The sequence below is a fragment of the Notamacropus eugenii genome, chromosome 5 (genome assembly GCF_028372415.1).
Source record: "Notamacropus eugenii isolate mMacEug1 chromosome 5, mMacEug1.pri_v2, whole genome shotgun sequence".
NCBI classification, from domain to species: domain Eukaryota; kingdom Metazoa; phylum Chordata; class Mammalia; order Diprotodontia; family Macropodidae; genus Notamacropus; species Notamacropus eugenii.
In genome coordinates, this window is record NC_092876.1 from 76,089,503 (window position 1) to 76,109,309 (window position 19,807).

The window sequence follows — 19,807 nt, forward strand, 5'->3', positions numbered from 1 at the left end:
AGGATAAGGTCGTAGGGGGAGGAGTAGCTTGTTGCTGAAGCTGGTTGAGTATGTGAGTACTTTATTTCACCCCCCATGGACATGTAAATGAACACACACACACACACACACACACACACACACACACACGACCCTGAGGGAGGAATTTAGCTCAGCTCAGGGTAACCCTACTATGACCCTACTAACCACCTCTCTCTGCTACCAGCCTTGTTACAGGGCTGCCTCTGTAGTCCATCTTCTGTTTTTAGCTTCCTAGGATCTGAATCATTCCCCTTGGCCCCAGTTTCAACATTTATCATTCATTCACTCACTCATTTGGCTACCATGTCTTAAGAAGCAAATCTCTGCAGAGCAGTGCTCTCTGAGGTAAAGTATGGACAAGACATAACCCCCTGCCCTCAGGAGAGACAGAGACAGAGAGAGACAGAGACAGAGAGAGAGACAGAGAGAGAAGAGAAGGGAAACTGTAATCCACACTATTACCTGGCTGGGAAAAGAACTCTGCATTTGAAGCCAGATGACATGACTGCTCCTTACTACTTTTATGATCATTGACAAATCTTAGGTTCGCTTCTCTGGACCTAAATTTTCTCATCTGTAAAATGAAGCTGGGTTGGAAAAGATGATTTTTCAGGGCCCCTCTGTTGCTAAGCATATAACCTGAGTAAATGCATGAGAGAGGTATAAAGCCTTATTGGAGGACCAAGAAGGAAAGGTTAGCAAGGTAGAGGCAAGGAAGAGAGAAGAGGTGGCATTTGGATTAGTCTGTAAAGGACAGATAAAAATCCAACTACTAAGCCTCGGCAAAGGTGCTGTGGCAGGAGAGTATGGGACATGTTGGTCACAGTCTGGCTAGAAGGAATTGGGTATGTCTTGAAGGATAATAGATGAACCCAGAAAGGCAGGATGAATCCAGGTTTGCAGAGGATCTTGAGTGCCAGGTAAAGGCGGCCTATTTGCCACCATCTTCTGTCCCTAGATATTCAGGGATAGAGGCCTATTTGCCACCACTTTCCCATCCCTAGATGAGATCAGGCTATAAAGTTAGGTTGGCAATAATTTGTGGAGGGCTTTGAATGCCAGATGGAATTTGATCTTTAATTGGTTGGTTATAGGAAGATTTTTATCAGAGGAGTAACATGACCAGATTTTAGGCATAAATAAGATTATTATGTTAGTGTAGGAAGGACAGGTTGAAGGGGGTGGTAGAGACTGGAGGCAGGAAGACCTGTTGAGAGGCTATTCCAATAGTCCAGACAGGTGGTGATGGGTCCCTTGTACACTAGGGAGCAGTAGCTGTGGGTGTGGAGAGGAGGGGATGAATCTCATCCTATTATTCATCTAGGTTCCAAAGCTGAAATCAACACGACTTGGTAACTGATTGTGTGTGAGAGAAATGAGGGAGAGAGGACCCAGAGGTTTTGAACATGGCAGAAATGGAGATTCTGGGTGCCATACAGACTTGGTATGTGGGCACCGATTACTGAGGGGTGCTTTGGGGGCACCAAGTACTTGAGCCTGACCTCTACTTTCCCACACTACCAGATAGGTACGGAGGCAGCCCCCAAGTCTAGACATAAGGGGAAGGGGCCAGCCTTCTAGGGAACAGTGTTTAAAAAGAAGCCCTCCCCACCTTATCCTACCTACCTTCAGCCCCTTCGAGCTGGGACATGTGGACTGCTGAGGGGGCCCAGCCCAACTCTGATGCTAAAAGGGGAGGGGAGATGAGTGGTGGGCAGGGGGGAAAGTCAGTCTCTTCTCCCACTTCTTTTGCTGAAAAAGGAGGGGCATGGAAGGAAAATCTCCCCCTGGAGAGAGCTGTATTTAGAGCCCCTCCCCCTACTCCTAGGCACCCCAGTTGCCATGGAAACCCTCCTGTTTGGGATGGGTTCAGCTGTTAATGTTCCCCCTCCCCATATGTGGAGGTGGGAGGGGGCCCAGGTGGCCTGTGTGGGAGGGGCCTCTCTCTGAGTCACAAGCCTTGGGTTCCAGTCCCAGCTGTGCCAGAGGACTTGCTGTGTGATACAGGGCAAAGCCCTTCTGCTCTCTGGGTTTCAGATGAAAGGGTGTGGATGAGATGTCCTGTAAGGCCACTTCTAGCCCTGATCCATGTCTATTCTGTAAATCTGGTTGGCATAAATTCTGTAAATCTGCACAGGCTGGGACTTCAGACATTCCCTCCCCATACCTACCTTCTATATATAGAAGTCTCTGTTCACTCAGGGCCCCTCTTGGAGAGACCAAGCCTTCTCTTCCCCTCCCCAATCCAGCTGCCCCCCCCCCCCCGATTTCTCGGTTATTCACCTGCTTAAATCCCTAGAGTCAGCCTCCCAAAAATACAGCTTCCCTGGGTCATTAGCCTTTTTGAAAAACCTGTAGTGTCTCCTTTTTGGATTGAATCCCACCTCCTCAACCTTTCATTCGAGGCCCCTGGCCAAGTTTCTCCACCTCAAAACACCTCCCTTTAGCACACAGCTAATAAGTAGCAGAGCTGGAATCCTGACTCAATATTCTTCCTGCTGCCTCTAGCCACTCTGGGTTGAGACCTGAGTTCCAGTTCTAACTGCCATTAGCTGATTTTGAGTGATCTTGGCACAGTCATTTCCTTTCCCTCCCAGGGCCAACAGCTTTCTCTTCTGTAAAATGGGTTCCTTCCAGCTCTGACATCCTCCAAATGTCTTAGAGCCACACCTACCCCCAGCTACTTCATTCCAGCCACTTACTCCCACCCATCTAACTCCCCCATTCCCTCCTCCTCTTTCTTACTCCCTTGTTCCCCCCCCCCCAATCTCATCCTTCACCCTTTTTTAAGACCCAGTTTAGGCTCATGCCTCCTCCAGGAAGCTCTTCTCCCAGATTAACCCCACAATCATCAGGCCGAAACATCACCTTACGTGATGTACGTATTTCATACTAGATCCAGATCACCCTATGACAAACTGTTCAACTGTTCCTATTTCTGTGCCCTTTTGGAACAGGCTTTAATCAGGCACTGACTTGACGACCTGGATTCTGCGTGAGAGGCCTAGCACACTGGACGCACTTTCAATTGTCTGTTAAATTGACTCGAATGATTTAGTAAGTCTTGACTAACAACAGCCCCTCACAAGGGTGCAGATGGCTTTTTACAGGTTGCCAAGTATCTTCCACTTTCTCATTTATTCATTTGCTCCTTACAACAGCTCTGTGAGGCTGAGAAAAAATTGTGTGTGTGTGTGTATTTTAAATTACAAATAAAGGCATAGGAGTTTAGTTTTGTGGTTTGTTCTGAGGCAGAAGAGGTGAAGGGTTTGTCCAAGGTTGCAGAGCTGGAATTTGAACTCCTTGTTTTCTGATTTCTAATCTAAAGCCTTTTCCCACTACTTTAAGTTTCCTTCTCTACAAAACACCTGTTGTAAACGCAGCTTTGTATTGGACTGTGCTGTGGGAGACCTAGGAGGAGATACTGAAGTCCCTACCACCAGCCTTGGAATCTCATACATAGTCATCTCATACATACATGAGTAACACTTTCAGGCCCAACAGAAATCTTCTGCACCCGCCCCCAGATTCTTGGTTGCAGATATTCCCTTGGGACCCTGAAAGCCCTCCAGCTGCCCCAGTCCCTCCAAACTGTCAGCTACTCTGTGCCTGCCCCCACCCTCCACCCTGCCTGCCTCCAAAGGGCAAAAAAGTGATGGTATCCAATTGAAAGACTTATCATAATTGAGAAGTTTGGGGTACCAGAGCTCTGTTTCAAGTAGTCTGTATTTTGAATTCTAGGGGATCAGTTGATCCAGGGGGCTTCATAGTTCATAAAGGAGGGACTTGAAAACCTAATGTGAATTCTGGAGGTAGGTACGGAGGGGCTTCCAGAAGAGTTGGGGCTGGGGCCAGGCCTTGAAAGCTAGGCAGAGTGGTGAACATATACCAGAGATAAGTGGTAACCCAGATACCACTTTGCCCTTGTTTCTAGGTCTTTGGGGATTTCTAAGGGTTCTGCATTCACTACTCTATGGCAAGCTGGCATCGAGGTACAGGATGAGGGCTAGACCATGGGTAGCAGGCCCTATCCCTGGGTACCAAACAGCCCCTCTCTCTGTCTCTGCTTGTCCCTTGGGTTGAGTCTGTGTCTGACCCAGGGGCACCAGGATGGCATGGTATCTCCCCTGGGAAGAAGACTAAGCAGAACTCCCAAGTTCAAAAGTGAGAGCTGTCCAGAAGTGGAAGGGATTTTTTTTTGCCATGGGGAACTAAATTTGCTATCATTGGAGACTTCCAAGTGGAGGTTAGTTGGGGAATATTGTAGAGAAGACCCTCATTCCATCAGGGAGTATTGTAGAGGAGATTCCTGTTGATTCATTCAACAAACATGAAGTACCAATTGCTGTGTGCTAGGTGCCAGGTCTTGGGACAGATGCCTTTGAACTTGGAGATTCTGTGTTCTCTGCTGTCCCTTAGAAGGTCATCTTTCTAGCCCAGGGTGCCCTTCTTCAGAAGATGAGCATGGCTGAGAGAAAAGGACTCCTAGGAAGGATGCTATATGGATAAAGCGTCATGGTATGCAGAGAGCAGAGGCAGGTGATTCACTTCTGCCACTTTCTTAACCTTAAGCCAGTCCTTTTCCCTCTCTAGTCCTATTTCCTCCTCTAAAATGAGGGAGTTGGGCTAGATCTCTCTTGTCTCTTGCACTTCTGAATCCTGTGATCCTGTAAGATCACAGCAGGTGAGTCTCTTAAGCAACACACTCAGGTGAGGCTGGCAATAAGAGCAGAGCCTTCCCACTAGCTTATAACCACCCCACGGTTAGAAGGTAGGCCCCTGACAGTAGGTGCATAGGTATTTGGGGAGTGGGGGGCTGGCTAGCTCCAGCTGGCAGGGAGGGGGACCACATCCTTCCCTCCCCACCTATACACCCACCAGCTGCCTCTCTGAGTCTCTCCCTGCCTGATGACCAGGTTTCTCCCACAGAGTTGAGGCTGTTTCCCTTGTCTAGGGCCTGCCCAGGTGGGCCCAAAGCATTTCAGAGAGGGAGGGACAGTAGTGGCCTGAGTCCTGGGACAACCCCCAGACTGAAGTCTGAGCAGGGGGTGTTGGTTGGAGAGGTTTCTATCCAGCCTTCGCTCCTCTCTTTCCCTCTCTCTTCTTCCTCCCTCCTCCTTTTCCCTTCATTTTCCCCTCCTCTTCCCTCTTGGGGAACCTATGTCCTCAGCTGGCCTCATCCTCCTACTTGTAACCTGAGTTAGAGAGGGGGGGGGGTCGCTATGCACTGTGGGTGGCACCTGCCCCTGAGCAGATGTGCCTGGGTGGAGCCAGGCAGGGTAGGGAAACTGGGGCTGATCCAAGGAAGCTGGAAGGCTGTATTCCTTTTTCCCCTCCATCCCTATTGGTAGGAGCTTCTGGTGGGCTCCTGGCCCTCCCCCTTTTTTGCTCCAGTGCCGAGTCTAAGCAACTGAAAGCCCCAGAATGCCTGCCTGGGCAGTCAGCAGACCTTGGACCTTGTCCTGGTTGCCTCCCCTTAATTCCCACTCCCCCTACCTCTTGGCCCATTAGGCCTTGGGGGTTGTCTGTCTTCCTTGGGTGGCTGGGCCCCGGGAGAGCAGATGGTTCTCACTGGCTTTGAGCCAATGGCCCCGGCCCATAATCCACAGGAACCCAAGCCCTGTGGGGCTGGGGAGCAGCTGCCAGGCCCCACCCCAGAGCTGGCCGCATGGCAGGGGAGGGTGAGGTCACAACAGCTGCTCTAAGGTCCAAGATCCCCGGGGGGTGAAACTGTTGGAGAGAGGGAGGGAAGAGCTGAGAGAAGAGGAGGAGAAGGCAGAGTGAGATAGGACCTGGTGCTTGAGAGCCAGACCTAATATACTTGGGCAGACAAAAGTAGGACTGACCTTCCCACCACCACCTCCCCATGGTTAAGTACCAACAGGCACCACCACACACATTTACCCTGAAGGCACTGATGTCAGAGCTGGGAGGGCCCTTAGAACCAAGCAAGTCGTGGTTTGGGAGGACCTTTAGAGAACAGAAAACGTCAAAGCTGGGAGGGGCCTTAGAGATTATCAGAGCTGGGAGGGCTCTTAGAATCCAGAATGTCAGAGCTGGGAGGGATCTCAGAGATCCTTTACCAGGGGACTCTTAACCTTTTTTGTGTCATGGATCCTCTTGACTGTCTGATGAAGCCTGGGCCCCTTCTCAGAATAATGTTTTTAAACACATAAAATAAAATATATAGAATTACAAAGGAAACCAATTATATTGAATTACAGTTATTCAAATACACATTGTTTAAAAAACAAGTCCACAGACCTCGGGGTTAAGAACTATTGTGTCTAGTCTAACAGCTTTGCTTATAGAGGTCCATAAAAAAGGAATTTCCCAAAGCTATGTAACTTTAGTGGCCCTGGAGGAACCAGAAGCCCCAAACTCTGGCCTCCTGGTCCTAAACCCTGTGTGTTTCCACTGAATCTCCTCTGAAACAAGGTCACTTTCCTCCTGTCTGTGACCTGCAGATCTTAGCCCCAGCAGCAGCTCAGCAGAATCTCTGGGCTACCAAGCCTCCTTCCAAGATCCCCCCAGGTCCAGGACAAAGTTCTGTGACCCCACCTCAACCCCTGGGCCCTCTCTGATCTCCCCTCCCTACTGGGCTCAGAGGAAGCTGTCAGACCTGTGTTTCCAAAGCCCTTTACCACTCTTACAGAGTTTCCAAGCCCCTTTTTCATTTTTCTGAGTTGCCAGAATTCTTGAGAAGCTTAGGACTTGACTGTAAACCTGCCCCAGAAACTGGAGGGAGAAGAAACTGGTGCAGGGGTCTAGGAAGTGAGCCCCTTTACATACCACTCAGCCTTTTCTGGCTGTCTGCCATCATTCATTTGTAATCATCCTTCTCTCTACTAAGCGTTCCACTGAAGCATTCAGCAGTGGAAAAGAGCCCTGACCTTGGAGGCAGAGGATGTAAGTTCAAATCCCAGCTCTGCCACCTGTGTGGCTTTGGGCAGGTTACTGCACCTCTCTGGCCTCCATTTCTTCACCTGTAATATGAGGGGCTTAGATTTAGGAGGGTTCTAAGGTCCCAGCTCCAAGATCCAAGATCTCCAGCTCCAGCTCCTTGAGATGCACCTGTTTATAGTGTTGTCTAGTTTTGAGGTTTGGATAGAGTGAGAGAAGATTTGTAAAGTCACTTAGCACTGTATTTGGCACATAGTAAGCATTTACTGAATGTTCCTTCCCTGTACATGCCCAACCCAGAAGCACATAAAAATTCCCTGGCACAGACAGAGGGTTATTTCACTAGTCAATTTCACCTGTCAATTTCCTGGTAGTTGATTTCTGTGTCTCCCTAATCTCTGTTGAACCTTCTTTCAGACCCAAATCCAACTCACCAGAATCTAAAACCCAGTTCTTTTTTTTCCTGAATCTCTAAAATCTCCTCAGGCTCTGACATTTCAAGATGCTACAAGCTCTTTAGAATTTGTGCCCCATCTACCTGGTTTCTAGTCTGCTTCCAGTTTAGGTTCCCATATTCTCAGGTCTCCTGCTTTCAGTATGCTCCCCAAGACATTTTACAGTGTCCATTCCCACTACCACCCCGCATGCCCCCCACCCCCATTTGAAAAGGCTCCCCTGGCTGCCTCATCCACCAGCCTCCAGGAACAGGAATTCCCTGAATTAGAAGTAGATCACCTTGACCCTTTAGAAAATAGATAAGTAGTTAATATTTCTGAAATGCCTACTATACATCAGGCACAGGGCTAAGCACTTTACAAACACTATCTCGTTTGATTCTCATAGCTCTGGGAGATAGGAGGTGCTATTATTATTCCCATTTTACAGATGAGGAAACTCAGGCTCAGAGTAGTGAAATTACTTGCTCAGGCTTTCATGCCAGGAAGCGTCTGAGTTGGAGTTGGACATCTGGCATTCTTGACTACATGCTACAGTATGGTATAGTGCTTTAACCATTATACCATACTGCCTCAAAATAAGGTCACACTGTTGGATAAAGGGGTTGTGTCATCGTTGGGTGCATGAAGTCATACTGCTAGATAAATGAGGTTGAACTGTTAAACAAAAGAGTCAGCTTGGTGTGATGGAAGAGGCAAAGGACCTGGGTTTGAATCTTCTCCTAGCCCTGTGACCTTGGTTGAGATATTCCACATCTCTGGGCTTCAGTTTCCTCATCTGCCAAATGAGGTGGGGCAGACTGGTCCTAACTCCACTCCACTCTATCACTATGAAAAGTCAAAGATTTTTACTATTGAGTAAATGTGATGCTGTCAAATAAATAAGGTGGTAGGACCAGGCCAAAAAGAACCTGCATTTATTCCCAGGATATATACTAGGCTATAATGCCACTGAAGGATAGGGCCAAAGTACAGTAGGCCTTGACTCTACAGCTTCGAGACTTGGATTTGGGGAACACTCTTTGGGTTCGCCCTGCTCCCAGCAAATCCACCACCCAGAGGGAGATCTTGCTTTTTGATGGGGAGATGGGGAGAAGTCCAGGATCAACCTGGCTTTGGACTTGGAGAAAAGGGTCCAAGAACCAATGCGGCAGATACATATCCTGAGTCACAGAGGCCCTAAGGATTTGAGAGCCTGAGCATATTCATGGCCTGAGGCCCCAGTGTATCTGACCTGAACATGTCAGGGGTGGAATTTGAGACCTGAATGTGTTCATACCTGGGTCTGAGGCCCCAGTGTCTCTGACCTGAACTTGTCATCAGTGGAATTTGAGGCATGAGTGGGTCTACACCTGGGTCTCAGGCCCCAGTGTCTCTGACCTGAACATGTCAGGAGTGGAATTTGAGACCTGAATGTGTTCATACCTGGGTCTGAGGCCCCAGTGTCTCTGACCTGAACTTGTCATCAGTGGAATTTGAGGCATGAGTGGGTCTACACCTGGGTCTGAGGCCCCAGTGTCTCTGACCTGAACATGTCAGAGATGGAATTTGAGACCTGAGTGTGTTCCTACCTGGGTCGGATTCCTGGGTCCATGCCTAGGTTCAAGGGTGTCCATAAAAGCTAGGGAGAGATGTTTCCTCCACCTCTGTGAACAGGCTCAGGGGAAAACTTGCCTCTCTGTCTTTTTCTCTATGTCTTTCAGGGGCTATATTCTCCCCCTATTCTGTCCCCCAACCAATCTCTCCAGTTAAGGCAAAAACCAAGACTCAGCTTCTTCTTTCCTGGACCCTCCCCACCCCCACCACTACCCTCACCTCCCATCTCCTACCACCTGAGGGCCCTGAAATCTGGGCCCTCTGAGGTCTCTGCTCTTCGTGGTGACAGGTTGCTAGACAACAGCACCAGGGAGCCCTGCTTACAGCTGCCTGGAAGAGGCTGTGAGTCTAGGAAGTCTCCCTCTTCCTCCTCCTGGAACTTCCGGTCCTGAAGGGGGTAAGGGAATGTGATGGGAGAGGAGCCCAAGCTGGCTGAGGGGGAAGGTGCCCTGGGTGGAGGCCTGTGAGCTCTGTGCCTGAGGGCACAGCAGGAGTTCTGGGGACCTGGCCTCAACTCCCACATGCACTTTGTACCCTGGGAACAGAGCTTTGGATGGGGAGTGAGAAAATCTAGGTCATGATCCAAACCCTGTCATGTGACATCGAGCAAGTTTTGCCTTCTCTCTGGGTCTCAGTTTCTCTCCCTGCAAAATTAGGGGTTTGGATGAGACACCTGGGTGCCTTCTGTGGCTTTTGTAGCAAGTCAGGGGAGGAGACAGCTTGCATAGGAGATGCTCCCTTGAGGGATGGTGGTGAGTATGGGGAACTCCTAGGGGATCACCTGCAGGCAGTGAGACTAAGGATAGCCAGGTGCTGTGTTAGGGAGGGGAGAAGAGGTGGAGTGAGCCTCTGGGGCCCATTGTATGGGGGAAGGGTTGCCAGGCATCGATCTCATCTCTGTCTCTGTCCTGGGGGAACCCAGGCCTATTGGGAAGTGTCATCCTCAAGCCAGCAGCCAGCCTGGGCAGGCAAGCTGGGCCCCAGCCTACTCCCTGTCCCCTCCCATCAAGTGTGTCTGGAGAACATCATCATCATCATATAATATTTTGTATTTCTATAGCCTTTCAAGTTTTACAGAGCATTCTTCTTTACAATAACCCTGTGAGGTAGGAATTTGATGTATTCTTTCTCTCATTTTACAGATGAGGAAAAGAAGACCTAGAGAGGAAAGGTATCATATCCAATGACCTTAAGACTCTAGTCAGGGTATCCTTGACTATAGTTCCAATGCTTTACATCACACCACAACTCATAGACTATCAGAACTGGACATTTGACCTTAGCCCTATATTCTCAATTTACATGGGAGGATGCCATCTCAGAGAAGTTAAAAGATTTGCCCAAGGTCACACTATAAATGGTGGAAATTCACTGTGCTTCTGACTGCACATCCAAATCATGAAAAGTATTAAATCCAGAACTAAAGAATTAGAGTTTGTCCTTGAGGCAGTGGGAGCCACTAAAGATTTTTGAGCACTGGTGTGACAAAGTCAGATGTGTGCTTGAGGCAGATATCTTTGGCCACTGTGTGCCAGATAAACAGGAGAAAGGAAATGCAACTGAAAGACTGTTCCAGTAATCTAAGGGAGAGGAGATGAAGGACTACATAAGGCGGTGGCTGTGAGAACAGAGAAAGGAAGGGGACAGATGGGAGAATTGTTTTGAAGGAAGAATTTAGTGAGTGATCAGATATAGCGAATGCAGAAGAGGGAGGAACCTTTAATGCCTCTGGGGATTTAAGTTTGGGTACCTGGGAAGTTGATGGCACTAAGGAAGTTTGGAAGATTATAAATTATAAGATTGTAATGGCAAACTACTCCAGTACCTTTGCCAAGAAAATCCCAAATGGAGTCACAAAGAGTCGGACATGATTGAAATGACTGAACAACAAATGGACATGTTGAATTTTAACTTTTTTGGTGGGACATCCAGGGGAAAGCATGGAACAAGAAGCTGGAGATACAGGTCTGGAATTGTGGCCAAGAGGCCAAAGCAGGTAAGGGTAGAGAGGACACAGTAATATTTGGAAAACTTTAGAGTAGGGATGAAAAATTGGTCCACATTTGGGGGACCTTCAGAAAAGAAAACCAGTGAATGAAACAGAAAGTAGTTTTGTCACAAAAGGCAGGTGGGAGGAGGGAAGGCCCAAAACTCAAGGCAGTGAAGGATGTCATATGGGGGTGGGGAAACCAGCTTTCAAGGACTTGCAGAATGAGGGATGAAGAAATGGAGGCAGGGAGTGTAGCTGCTTTAGAAGGAGGGGAGGTGAGGATGGTAGCTTCAGGAATTCCCAGGGTCAAGGGAAGGTGGTGGTGGGCTTTTGTTTTGCCTTTTAAAAGGATTGGAAGACCTTTTTTGGATCTCCCTTTGGGGAAAGGAGAGATTGAAGATGTATTAAGTTGACAATAGCAATGGCTGATGTTTCAAGGTCCTAGAGTACATGTGACTGTATAGTAATCATCGCTCACATTTAGATAAGATCCATATATAATATATTATTTGTTCATTTTTCAGTCACGTCTGACTCTTCATGACCCCATTTGGGATGTTCTTGGCAAAGATTCTGGAGTGGTTTGCCATTTTCTTCTTCAGCTCATTTTACACATGAGGAATTGAGACAAACAGGATTAAATGACTTGCCCAAGGTCACATAGCTAGTAAGTGTCTGAGATCAGATTCGAACTCAGGAAGTTGAATCTTCCTGACTGATATATGTACATATGTATGTGTGTGTATACACACACACACACACACACACACATATATGCAGAGAGAGAGAGAGATTTATGTAACACATCTAAGGTTTGCATCAGACTATATACATTATCTCAATTGACCCTTACAGAAACCCTATAAAGTAGATACTATTATTTTCCCCAGATCAAGAAACTAAACTTCAGAGAATTTATGTGACTTGCCCAGAGTCATATAGCTAGTATCTTTCAAATGCAGATCTGTAGCTGAGTCAGGATTCAAATGCAAGTTTTTCTGATTTCAAATCCAATGTTCAAATCCACAGATACACTTTAACTGCATAGTTAAAATATTTAGCTTCAACCAGTGAAACTGGAAGGAAGGGAGAGAAAGAAAGTAGATTAAATTATCATAGTAACTACACTTATATGTCCCTTTGTTGTCTGCAAAGTACTTTCCTTACAGTAAACCCTGCACAGTGGCTTGTCTAGAGTTGCCCAGCTAGTGTCTCAGACTGGATTTGAACTTAGGTCTTATTGACTCAAGGATGAGGGCCCTATCCACTGTGCATATTAACCCATTTGATCACTGGCATACATAGAATACAATTAAAGGGCTTTGCTTCAATGGAGAGGAGGTCCACCTCATATTCTGAGACTTGGAAGAGAGAGATTGTGGGTGGTGAGAAAAAGAGAAGGAAGCAGGAATCACTTAGACCCAGATTATAGAAGACAGCCAAGATGGTGAGGTGATTGGACACCATGTCATCTGGGAATCAGCTGAAGGCAATGGGAATCTTTATCTTCTCTTTGAAAAAGACTTATGAAGAACAAGATGGTTGTCTTCTAGTATTGGAAGGGCTGTCTTGGGACAGAGGAATTAGCCCTCATGCTGTGTGGCCCCTGAGGACAGAAATAGAGGCATGGGGGAGAGGGGAGAAGTTGCAGAGAAATGGATTTTGGTTCCATGTACAGATAAGTTTCTAATAATGACAATTACCCCAAAGTAGAATGGGCTGCCTAAGGAAAGTAGGGAGCTCCCCTTCACTGTCAGTCTTGAAGCAAGTGGCCAGGACACTACTCGCTCATGGAGACAACTTGTATAAATTGGATCAGCAACCTCCAAAGTCTCTTTAGACCCTGAGAGTCTGAGAGACAAAGACACAGCGTAATATCATGGGATGAGTCCTAGGTTTGAGTCCCAAGGCCTGGAATTGACTCCAGAGTCTCTGATATCTGAATTTTCAAGAATTTGAAAAACTATTAGAGAAAAGAGGGATTAAATTCCTTCTGCTTGGCCAGGTGGAAGAGGTGGAAGTCTCTTTGTTCCTTATTGGCCATGTGACCTTGGGTAAGCCCCTTAACGTTTGTGAGTCTGTTTCCTCATCCATAAAATGTCCCTTCCAGATCTAGGGGTCAATGATTCTGTGACTTCTTCTGGGTCATCCTCCCCCTGAGTGGTGGAGGCTCCTCCAGGCTTCACTGGGGGAGGGGTTACTGTGAAAGTCCCTGTCCCAGACCCTGGACCTTGCTGACCACAGCGGCTTATGCCTCCTCCCAGAGAGAGCTTGTGAAGATAGGGCTCAGTAAACCATTAAACAGTCATGCAAAGAGGCTCAGAGATTTAGGGGTCAACACGGCCAGCCTTTTCATTTTTGCAAATGAGGAAATTGAGTCCCAGAGAAGGTCACATTGTTTGAGGTTAGATTTGAACCCAGACCTTCCTAAGTCCAGATCCAGCCCTCTAGCCTCCCATACCACACTGCCTTTTAGGAAAATGAAAGTTGATATTAAGATGGTGTAAAAATTTTTTAAAATAATAAATGACAAATAAATAAATAAACTTTAAAAGATGATGTTTAGGGGCAGGCAGGATCAGTAGGGCCACTGGATCTTTGCAATGAGGCAACTAGGCAGTGCAGTGGATAGACATGGAATAAGGAAGATCTAAGTTCAAATACAGCTCCAGATACCTACAGCTCTATGACCTTGGGCAAGACACTTAACCTTTGTCTGCCTCAGTTTTTTCAGCTATAAAATGGGGATAATAATAGCACCTATCTCCCAGGGTAAGGATCCAATGAGACAACTTTTGTAAACTGCTTAGCATAATTCCTGGCACATAGGAGATGCTTAACAAATACTTATTGGGGGAGGAGAGGTCGAGTTAGGACATGGCCAGGTGTCAGGTCAAGCTTTAGGGGGTGAAGTGGGAAAGATAAGCTGACACTGAAGGCCTTGCCTGAGACTTTGTTCAGTGGGGCCTTGGGATCCCTTTGTAGGAATAGAGGCATCTGACTCATAGGCTTTCAGAGTTAGGAAGGAGTTCTCAGGTCTGGAGTCAGAGGACTTAGCTTCAATTCTCACCTCTTGACACCATGTTACTATTTGAGCTTAGACAAAGTCACTTCACTTCCATGGACCTCAGTTTCCTCATTTGAAAAATAAAGGGTTTGGACCAGTTGTGCTCTAAGGTATACTATTTATAGCTCCAGATCCTCTAATCTCAATTGGCATCTAATTTGTTTCCTACCAGAAACCCCTTCCACGGCACCCCAGACAAGTTGTCTTTTAATCTGTTTGAATACCTCCAGTGACAGGGAACTCACTATCTCTCAAGACAGTTCATAATTGTGGAAAGTGCACTGAGTAGTAAAACATTCTTCCTTATATTGATCCTAAATCTGCTTCCCTATAACTTCTCCTTGTTATCTCTGGTTCTGCCCTCTGAGGTCAAGCAGAACATGTCTGATTCCTCTTTCTCATGGAAGATCTTCAATCACTTGAAGACAGATTTTGCTTTCCCTTCTCCAGGTGCAGTATCTCACATCTCTTTAGCTCATTGGAGACTTGTACTTCCAGGACTTTCAGTAACCTGTTCATCTTTCTTGGGACAAGCGCCAGTTTTTCAATGTCTTTCTAAAACATGGTACCTGGAACTGAGCACAGAACTCTAGATGGGTTCTGATCACACATCATCGCTGGGGCATTGAGAGATTTCTGTGGGATTGGGAGGATTGGGGTGTCTGTGGGGCTCAGCAGATCACAGTGGGATGGCGGTACCTCTCTGTAAGGCCTAACCAGTCTTCTCTGCAGTCAGAAGATCTACATGGGCAATGGGGTTCTCCATAGGATCTGGTGAGACCCGGGCCTCTCTCTGTAGCCAAGACCAAGGCCTCTTCTGGTTAGGAACCTTCAGAACAGCCTAGACCTGCCTTGACCCTTCCTGAAATGCCCATCAGGTATCTCCCCCCTTTCCCTCCTTTCCATTGCCCCCCACCTCTCTGGCCCCTCCTGCAAAGGGTTAATGGCCTTCCCTACCTGCAGTTGCATTTTAAAGCTGTGAAATTAAAGCACGTAATTTATTCTCCCCACACACGAAGGAGCAATTAGTTCTAAACAGGGCTTAATCAGTCACTGCGAGATTGATTTCTGGAGCCCGGATTTGCGGGCTGCTGGCACTGTGCCAGGCAAGGAGAGGGAGGCATCGGGTGGGAGTCGGGAACCATTACATAATGTGCTGGATGGTATATGCATGTGGGGAGGCTGGGGAGAAGGCCCCTCAGGATCTCTTACTGCCAGAGCCTGGGGCAGGGACCCTAGATGGCAGAGGGAGGGAAAGGCCAGAGCTTTTCCCTGAGGACTCCCACTCACCTTGATCAACCCCCCTCCACCTCCACCTAAGAGTGTTTGTGACAGACAAGAGGCCCCTTCAGTGCAGTCCCCTTCTTACCTCTCTTCTGGCCTCCCAGGCTCAGTCAGCACCCCCCAACTTTACCCCACGCCCCTGCAGCTAGCCTTAAAGCCCCTGGGAACCCCAGGAGGCTGTGAGAACAGAGCTGATCTGCTGTCCCTCAACTCTTGACATCCCCTTGATAGAAAGTGCCCCTGCCTGGCCTCTCAGGAAACACACAGAGCTGGAGAGAGGCTAGATCATCATCTCCCTGGTTCTTGCCCTCCCCATTTCAGGGAATCCTCAGGTTACTGAGGGAAGGGCTATCGTCTAACCCCCAAATGGAGAGCACTCTGCTCCCAAGACCTGGGAAGGTCTTGCAAATGTAGCAGTAAGAAGATTCTGGCCTCCATGTCCTGTGTGGAGTCTGAGGTCCTGGTGGCTCCCTCAGGTCCAGGAATCTTGTCCTCATGTTTCCTGCTAGATCCCAATATACCTACTACCCCTCCTGCCAAGGTGAGGTCTAGGACAATATTGACAAGAGACTTTTAGAACCAAGCTCCCCTACTACCTGATTTCTCAGTTTTCTCATTTGGGTATTGGTCAACCAAGCATTTAGTAAGTGCTTACAGTACTCCAGGCACTGTGCTGAGCACTGGGGACACAGAAAAGGCAAAAAGACAAAGGAGGTTGGGCTAAATGATTCCAAGGCCCCCTCTAGGTCTTAATCTCTACCGGAGGTAGCGTGTTCCTGGGGATGCTACCTGGTGCTATCACACCAAGGCCCAGCCTGGCAGCTCTCCCTTAGGAAGATGCCCTGATCGGCTCTGGGACATTCCTCTGTTGTTTGTCTCCCATCACTTTGGCGAGAGGTAGCTTCTAGAAGGAAAAGGAACATTCCTGCAGTGCTTGTCTGCCCTCCACCCTCCATTTTTGGTCAAGGTGAGCCCTGTGAGGGGCTCCTGGCACCTGGGGGAAGAGTAGGGAGGGAAGGGGGGGCAGTCTTCTCCCTCCTCATCCCCCACTGACCAGAGCTCTTCTTTCTCACCTTCCCTTCCCTATTCTTCCTCTCCTGATCCCCATCTGCACTTCTCTCCCTTTCTCCCCCACCTAATTTCTTTCAATTCTCTTCACCAATTCTCTTCTCCCCATCTCTCCTTCATAACTCCCCCTTTTTTCCTTTCTCCCCATCTCTCTATCTCTTTCCCCATCTCTCCTCTTCTTTCTCCATCTCTCCATCTCTCTCCCCATTTCTCCTCCTCCATGTCCTCTTTCTCTCCATCTCTCCTCTGTATTGTCCTTTCTCATTCTTTTCCTATCTCTCAAATTTCTCCCCCTGTCATCTCTCCTCTTATTTCTCCCCATCTCTGTCCTCATCATTCCCTGCTTTCTTCTTCCTCCCTCCTGCAGAACTCTATTCGGCACAACCTGTCTCTGCATACTCGTTTTATCCGAGTGCAGAACGAGGGCACAGGCAAGAGTTCTTGGTGGATGCTAAACCCCGAAGGTGGCAAGACGGGCAAGACGCCTCGGCGCCGGGCTGTTTCTATGGACAATGCCAGCAAGTTTCTGCGCATCAAGGGTAAGGCTAGCAAGAAGAAGCAGATTCAGGCAGTCGGGCCTGAGCGGGGGCCCCACAGCCCACCAGGGGCCCCCCCACCTCCTGCCAAATGGTCCTCCAGCCCTGTCTCCCATGGCCCTGGCCCTGGCCCTGGCCCAGCTGGCAGTGATGACTTCGAAGCCTGGGCTGACTTCAGGGGTCGACCCCCACCCCCACCCCCACCAGGGCTGGGCTCCCGCATCTCCCCCCTGATGGCAGGTGGCGGGCAGCCAGATGAGCTGGAGGATGAGGAAGCAGCCCCTTCCTCTCCACTCATGTACCCCAGCCCCTCGAGTGCCCTGTCACCAGCTCTGGGTGCCCGCTGCTCTGTGGAGTTGCCCCGCCTCACTGACCTTGCTGGGCCTCTCAGCTTACACGAGCCTGGTCTGGCCGACAACCTCCTGGATGACCTCCGGGACAGCTATGGTTTGAGCCCTCCACCCCCACCCCCACCTGGCTTACGGGCCCGTGTCCCCCCAGCCCATGGCTACGCCTTCAGTGCCAAGTGTGGGGGTGCAGCTGGCGGCAGCAGTGGCTTGGGGGGCTCCTACTGTGGGACTATCTACAGCCAGCCTGCCTTGGGTCCGCTACGCCGCCTGCCAATGCAGACAATCCAAGAAAACAAGCAGGCGGCCTTTGCCCCCTTCCGGCCTGGTCCCTTGCAGGGCCTGCTGGCCTCACCAGCTGGGCCGCCTCCACTGCCCCCAGCCAGACCCCACAGATCTGGCTCCCTCCTGGGCGGGGGTCCCGGGGAGCTGGGACTCTCAGCGGCGGCGGTGTATCCAGCCCATGGCCACCCCCCACCTAGCCACAGTGCCTTAGCTCACCCCATCAGCCTTATGACGCTGCCTGGCGACGCCTGCGGTCTCGGAGGACTAGCCCACCCAGGCCATCCAGCCCCCTATGGGAGTGGAGGTGGGCCGGCAGGGCCCACAGGCTTGCTGGAGGCGGCGCTTCAGGGCCCTTACCCAGCAGGCACTGGGGGCCATGTGCCGCTGGCCGGCCAGGACCGCTTCCCTGCTGACCTCGACCTGGACATGTTCAGCGGCAGCCTAGAGTGTGACGTTGAGTCCATCATCCTCAATGACTTCATGGACAGCGATGAGATGGACTTCAACTTTGACTCGGCCTTGCCCCCACCCCCCAGTGGCTTGGCTGTGGCCGCCCTGCCCAGCGGGCCCCCACCCCCCAACCAGAGCTGGGTGCCTGGCTGAAGGAGGCCCCAGGGGGAAGGGGGGCTCCAGGACTCCTGCTGACTCCTGGGGCCAGTTCAGGAGCCAGCCCCTCCCTCCTGGGCCCCACATCTCACCACTTGGACTGTGAGAGCTCCCGGAAGGGCCTGCCTGGGCTGGGCTGGGCTCGGGAGACTCTGTCTTGCTGCTGCCATGGGGAGGAGAGGGGCCTAGCCCAGCTTCCCCAAGCTCCCCTGCACATCCCTCAAGGGATCCCCCCTGCTGTAGGGCTCTCCCCTCTCCCTAGCCCTTACATGGAACACTTGGTCCAAGCCCTAGTAGCCCAGACTTCTGGGCCTAGAAAGCCAGACCACAAGGGGCTGCAGGGAGGAGGAAGGGCCCAAGACCCTGGTCTCCAAGGCCCCAGCCCTCTCCCCTCATCTGCCCCCTAGGCCTCACCCCCAACTAGGCCCGTCTTGTGCCGCTGTGCAGTACAGTGGGGTTGTCGTGTCTGCTTTGTGTGGTGATAAGCGTTGTGTTCCCCCTTGGGTCAGGAAAGGCTGAAGAGGCTGGTGGGCTGGAGGCTGAGGGCTAGAGAAGAAGAGGAGGTGGGCAGAGCAGGCTGGAGTGAACTCTGGAGGCTGGTGGTCCTGTGCCCCAGGGAGTATTCCTACTTAGTGGGGACCCTTCCCAAGCAGCCCTCAGTGCTGGCCTGGCCAGGCCCTCTGCCTGCTCATACCCAGCTCACCCTTGGCTCGTCCTGCCAGGCCCTCCTCCAAAACTCCCCTTCCTTAAGCTACCCCCCAACACCAACCCTCCCCCCATATTTATAAGTGTCCAGTCTGGGTCTGGGGGGGAGGGTGGGCGCGGTCGTTCCCCGCGCAAATATCGTAGGCAGTGTACCGTGGCCGTGCCGTTAGCGTGTGTGTGCGTGTGCGTGTGTACCATGTAAAGGCTGTGTATAGTGCATTGTACAGCATATTTTCATGAATAAAATTGTTTTAAATATTCTCAGGGTGTTGGGCTTGCTGGTATGGGGATTCTAGCATTTTGGGGGGCTAGAGAAGGGGAGTGGGGGGGGAGTCAGGGGAGGAATAAGCTGTGGTCCTGGCATAGCATTACCCAGACACCTGAGTATGTGCAGCAACATGTCCACAGGAATCCCTGGTTCTCACGGACCTCAGCATCCTCGCCCAGGTTCATTGTCTACATGTCTGTGTATACCTTTGTTGGTGGCCGTGTGTGTCAGGGCACAGGATGGGGAACTGTCCCTAGTAAAGGCAAGCAATTCTGCTCCTGCAGCAAGAGGTTCCATAAGGAAGGTTTGTTGCTCCTTGGGAGGACCCCCACAGCCCCACACACACCGTGGATGCCCCGACCCAAGGCCTCCAATCTAGCCTGGGACTCTTGAAGACAAGGAGCTATCAGCATGCATCTCCTGGGGGGGCAGGGGGAAGGGACAAGGAGGGAGACACTCACTCTGCCCTCCAGCTCCCCTTTACATCCTTCAGGGCAGAGGTCTCTGAGGAAGGGTAGGGCTGCAAAGCCCAGCAGCTCCCTCCACCCCCGACTACACACACACCAAGTACCTTCTCCCTGGAGCCTCAGCTGCATGATTTATTCATAAAAAAGCCATTATTTATGCCAAAGAGAGAAGACAGGATGGCTTGGCTTTTTAAGTGCCTATAATGCAT

The 19,807-nt window shown here is 50.0% G+C and overlaps 1 protein-coding gene across 1 annotated transcript in view; it reads left to right on the plus strand.

Moving 5' to 3' along the window:
• The window catches only part of FOXO6 (forkhead box O6), a 29,967-nt gene extending 10,844 nt beyond the window's left edge, over window positions 1–19,123 (plus strand). Inside the window, exon 3 of the mRNA XM_072609766.1 lies at window positions 16,752–19,123. Within this exon, the coding sequence (XP_072465867.1) occupies window positions 16,752–18,155 (1,404 nt within the window). The 3' untranslated portion in view covers window positions 18,156–19,123. The remainder of the gene's footprint in view (window positions 1–16,751) is intronic.
• The last annotated feature ends 684 nt before the right edge of the window (window positions 19,124–19,807 follow it).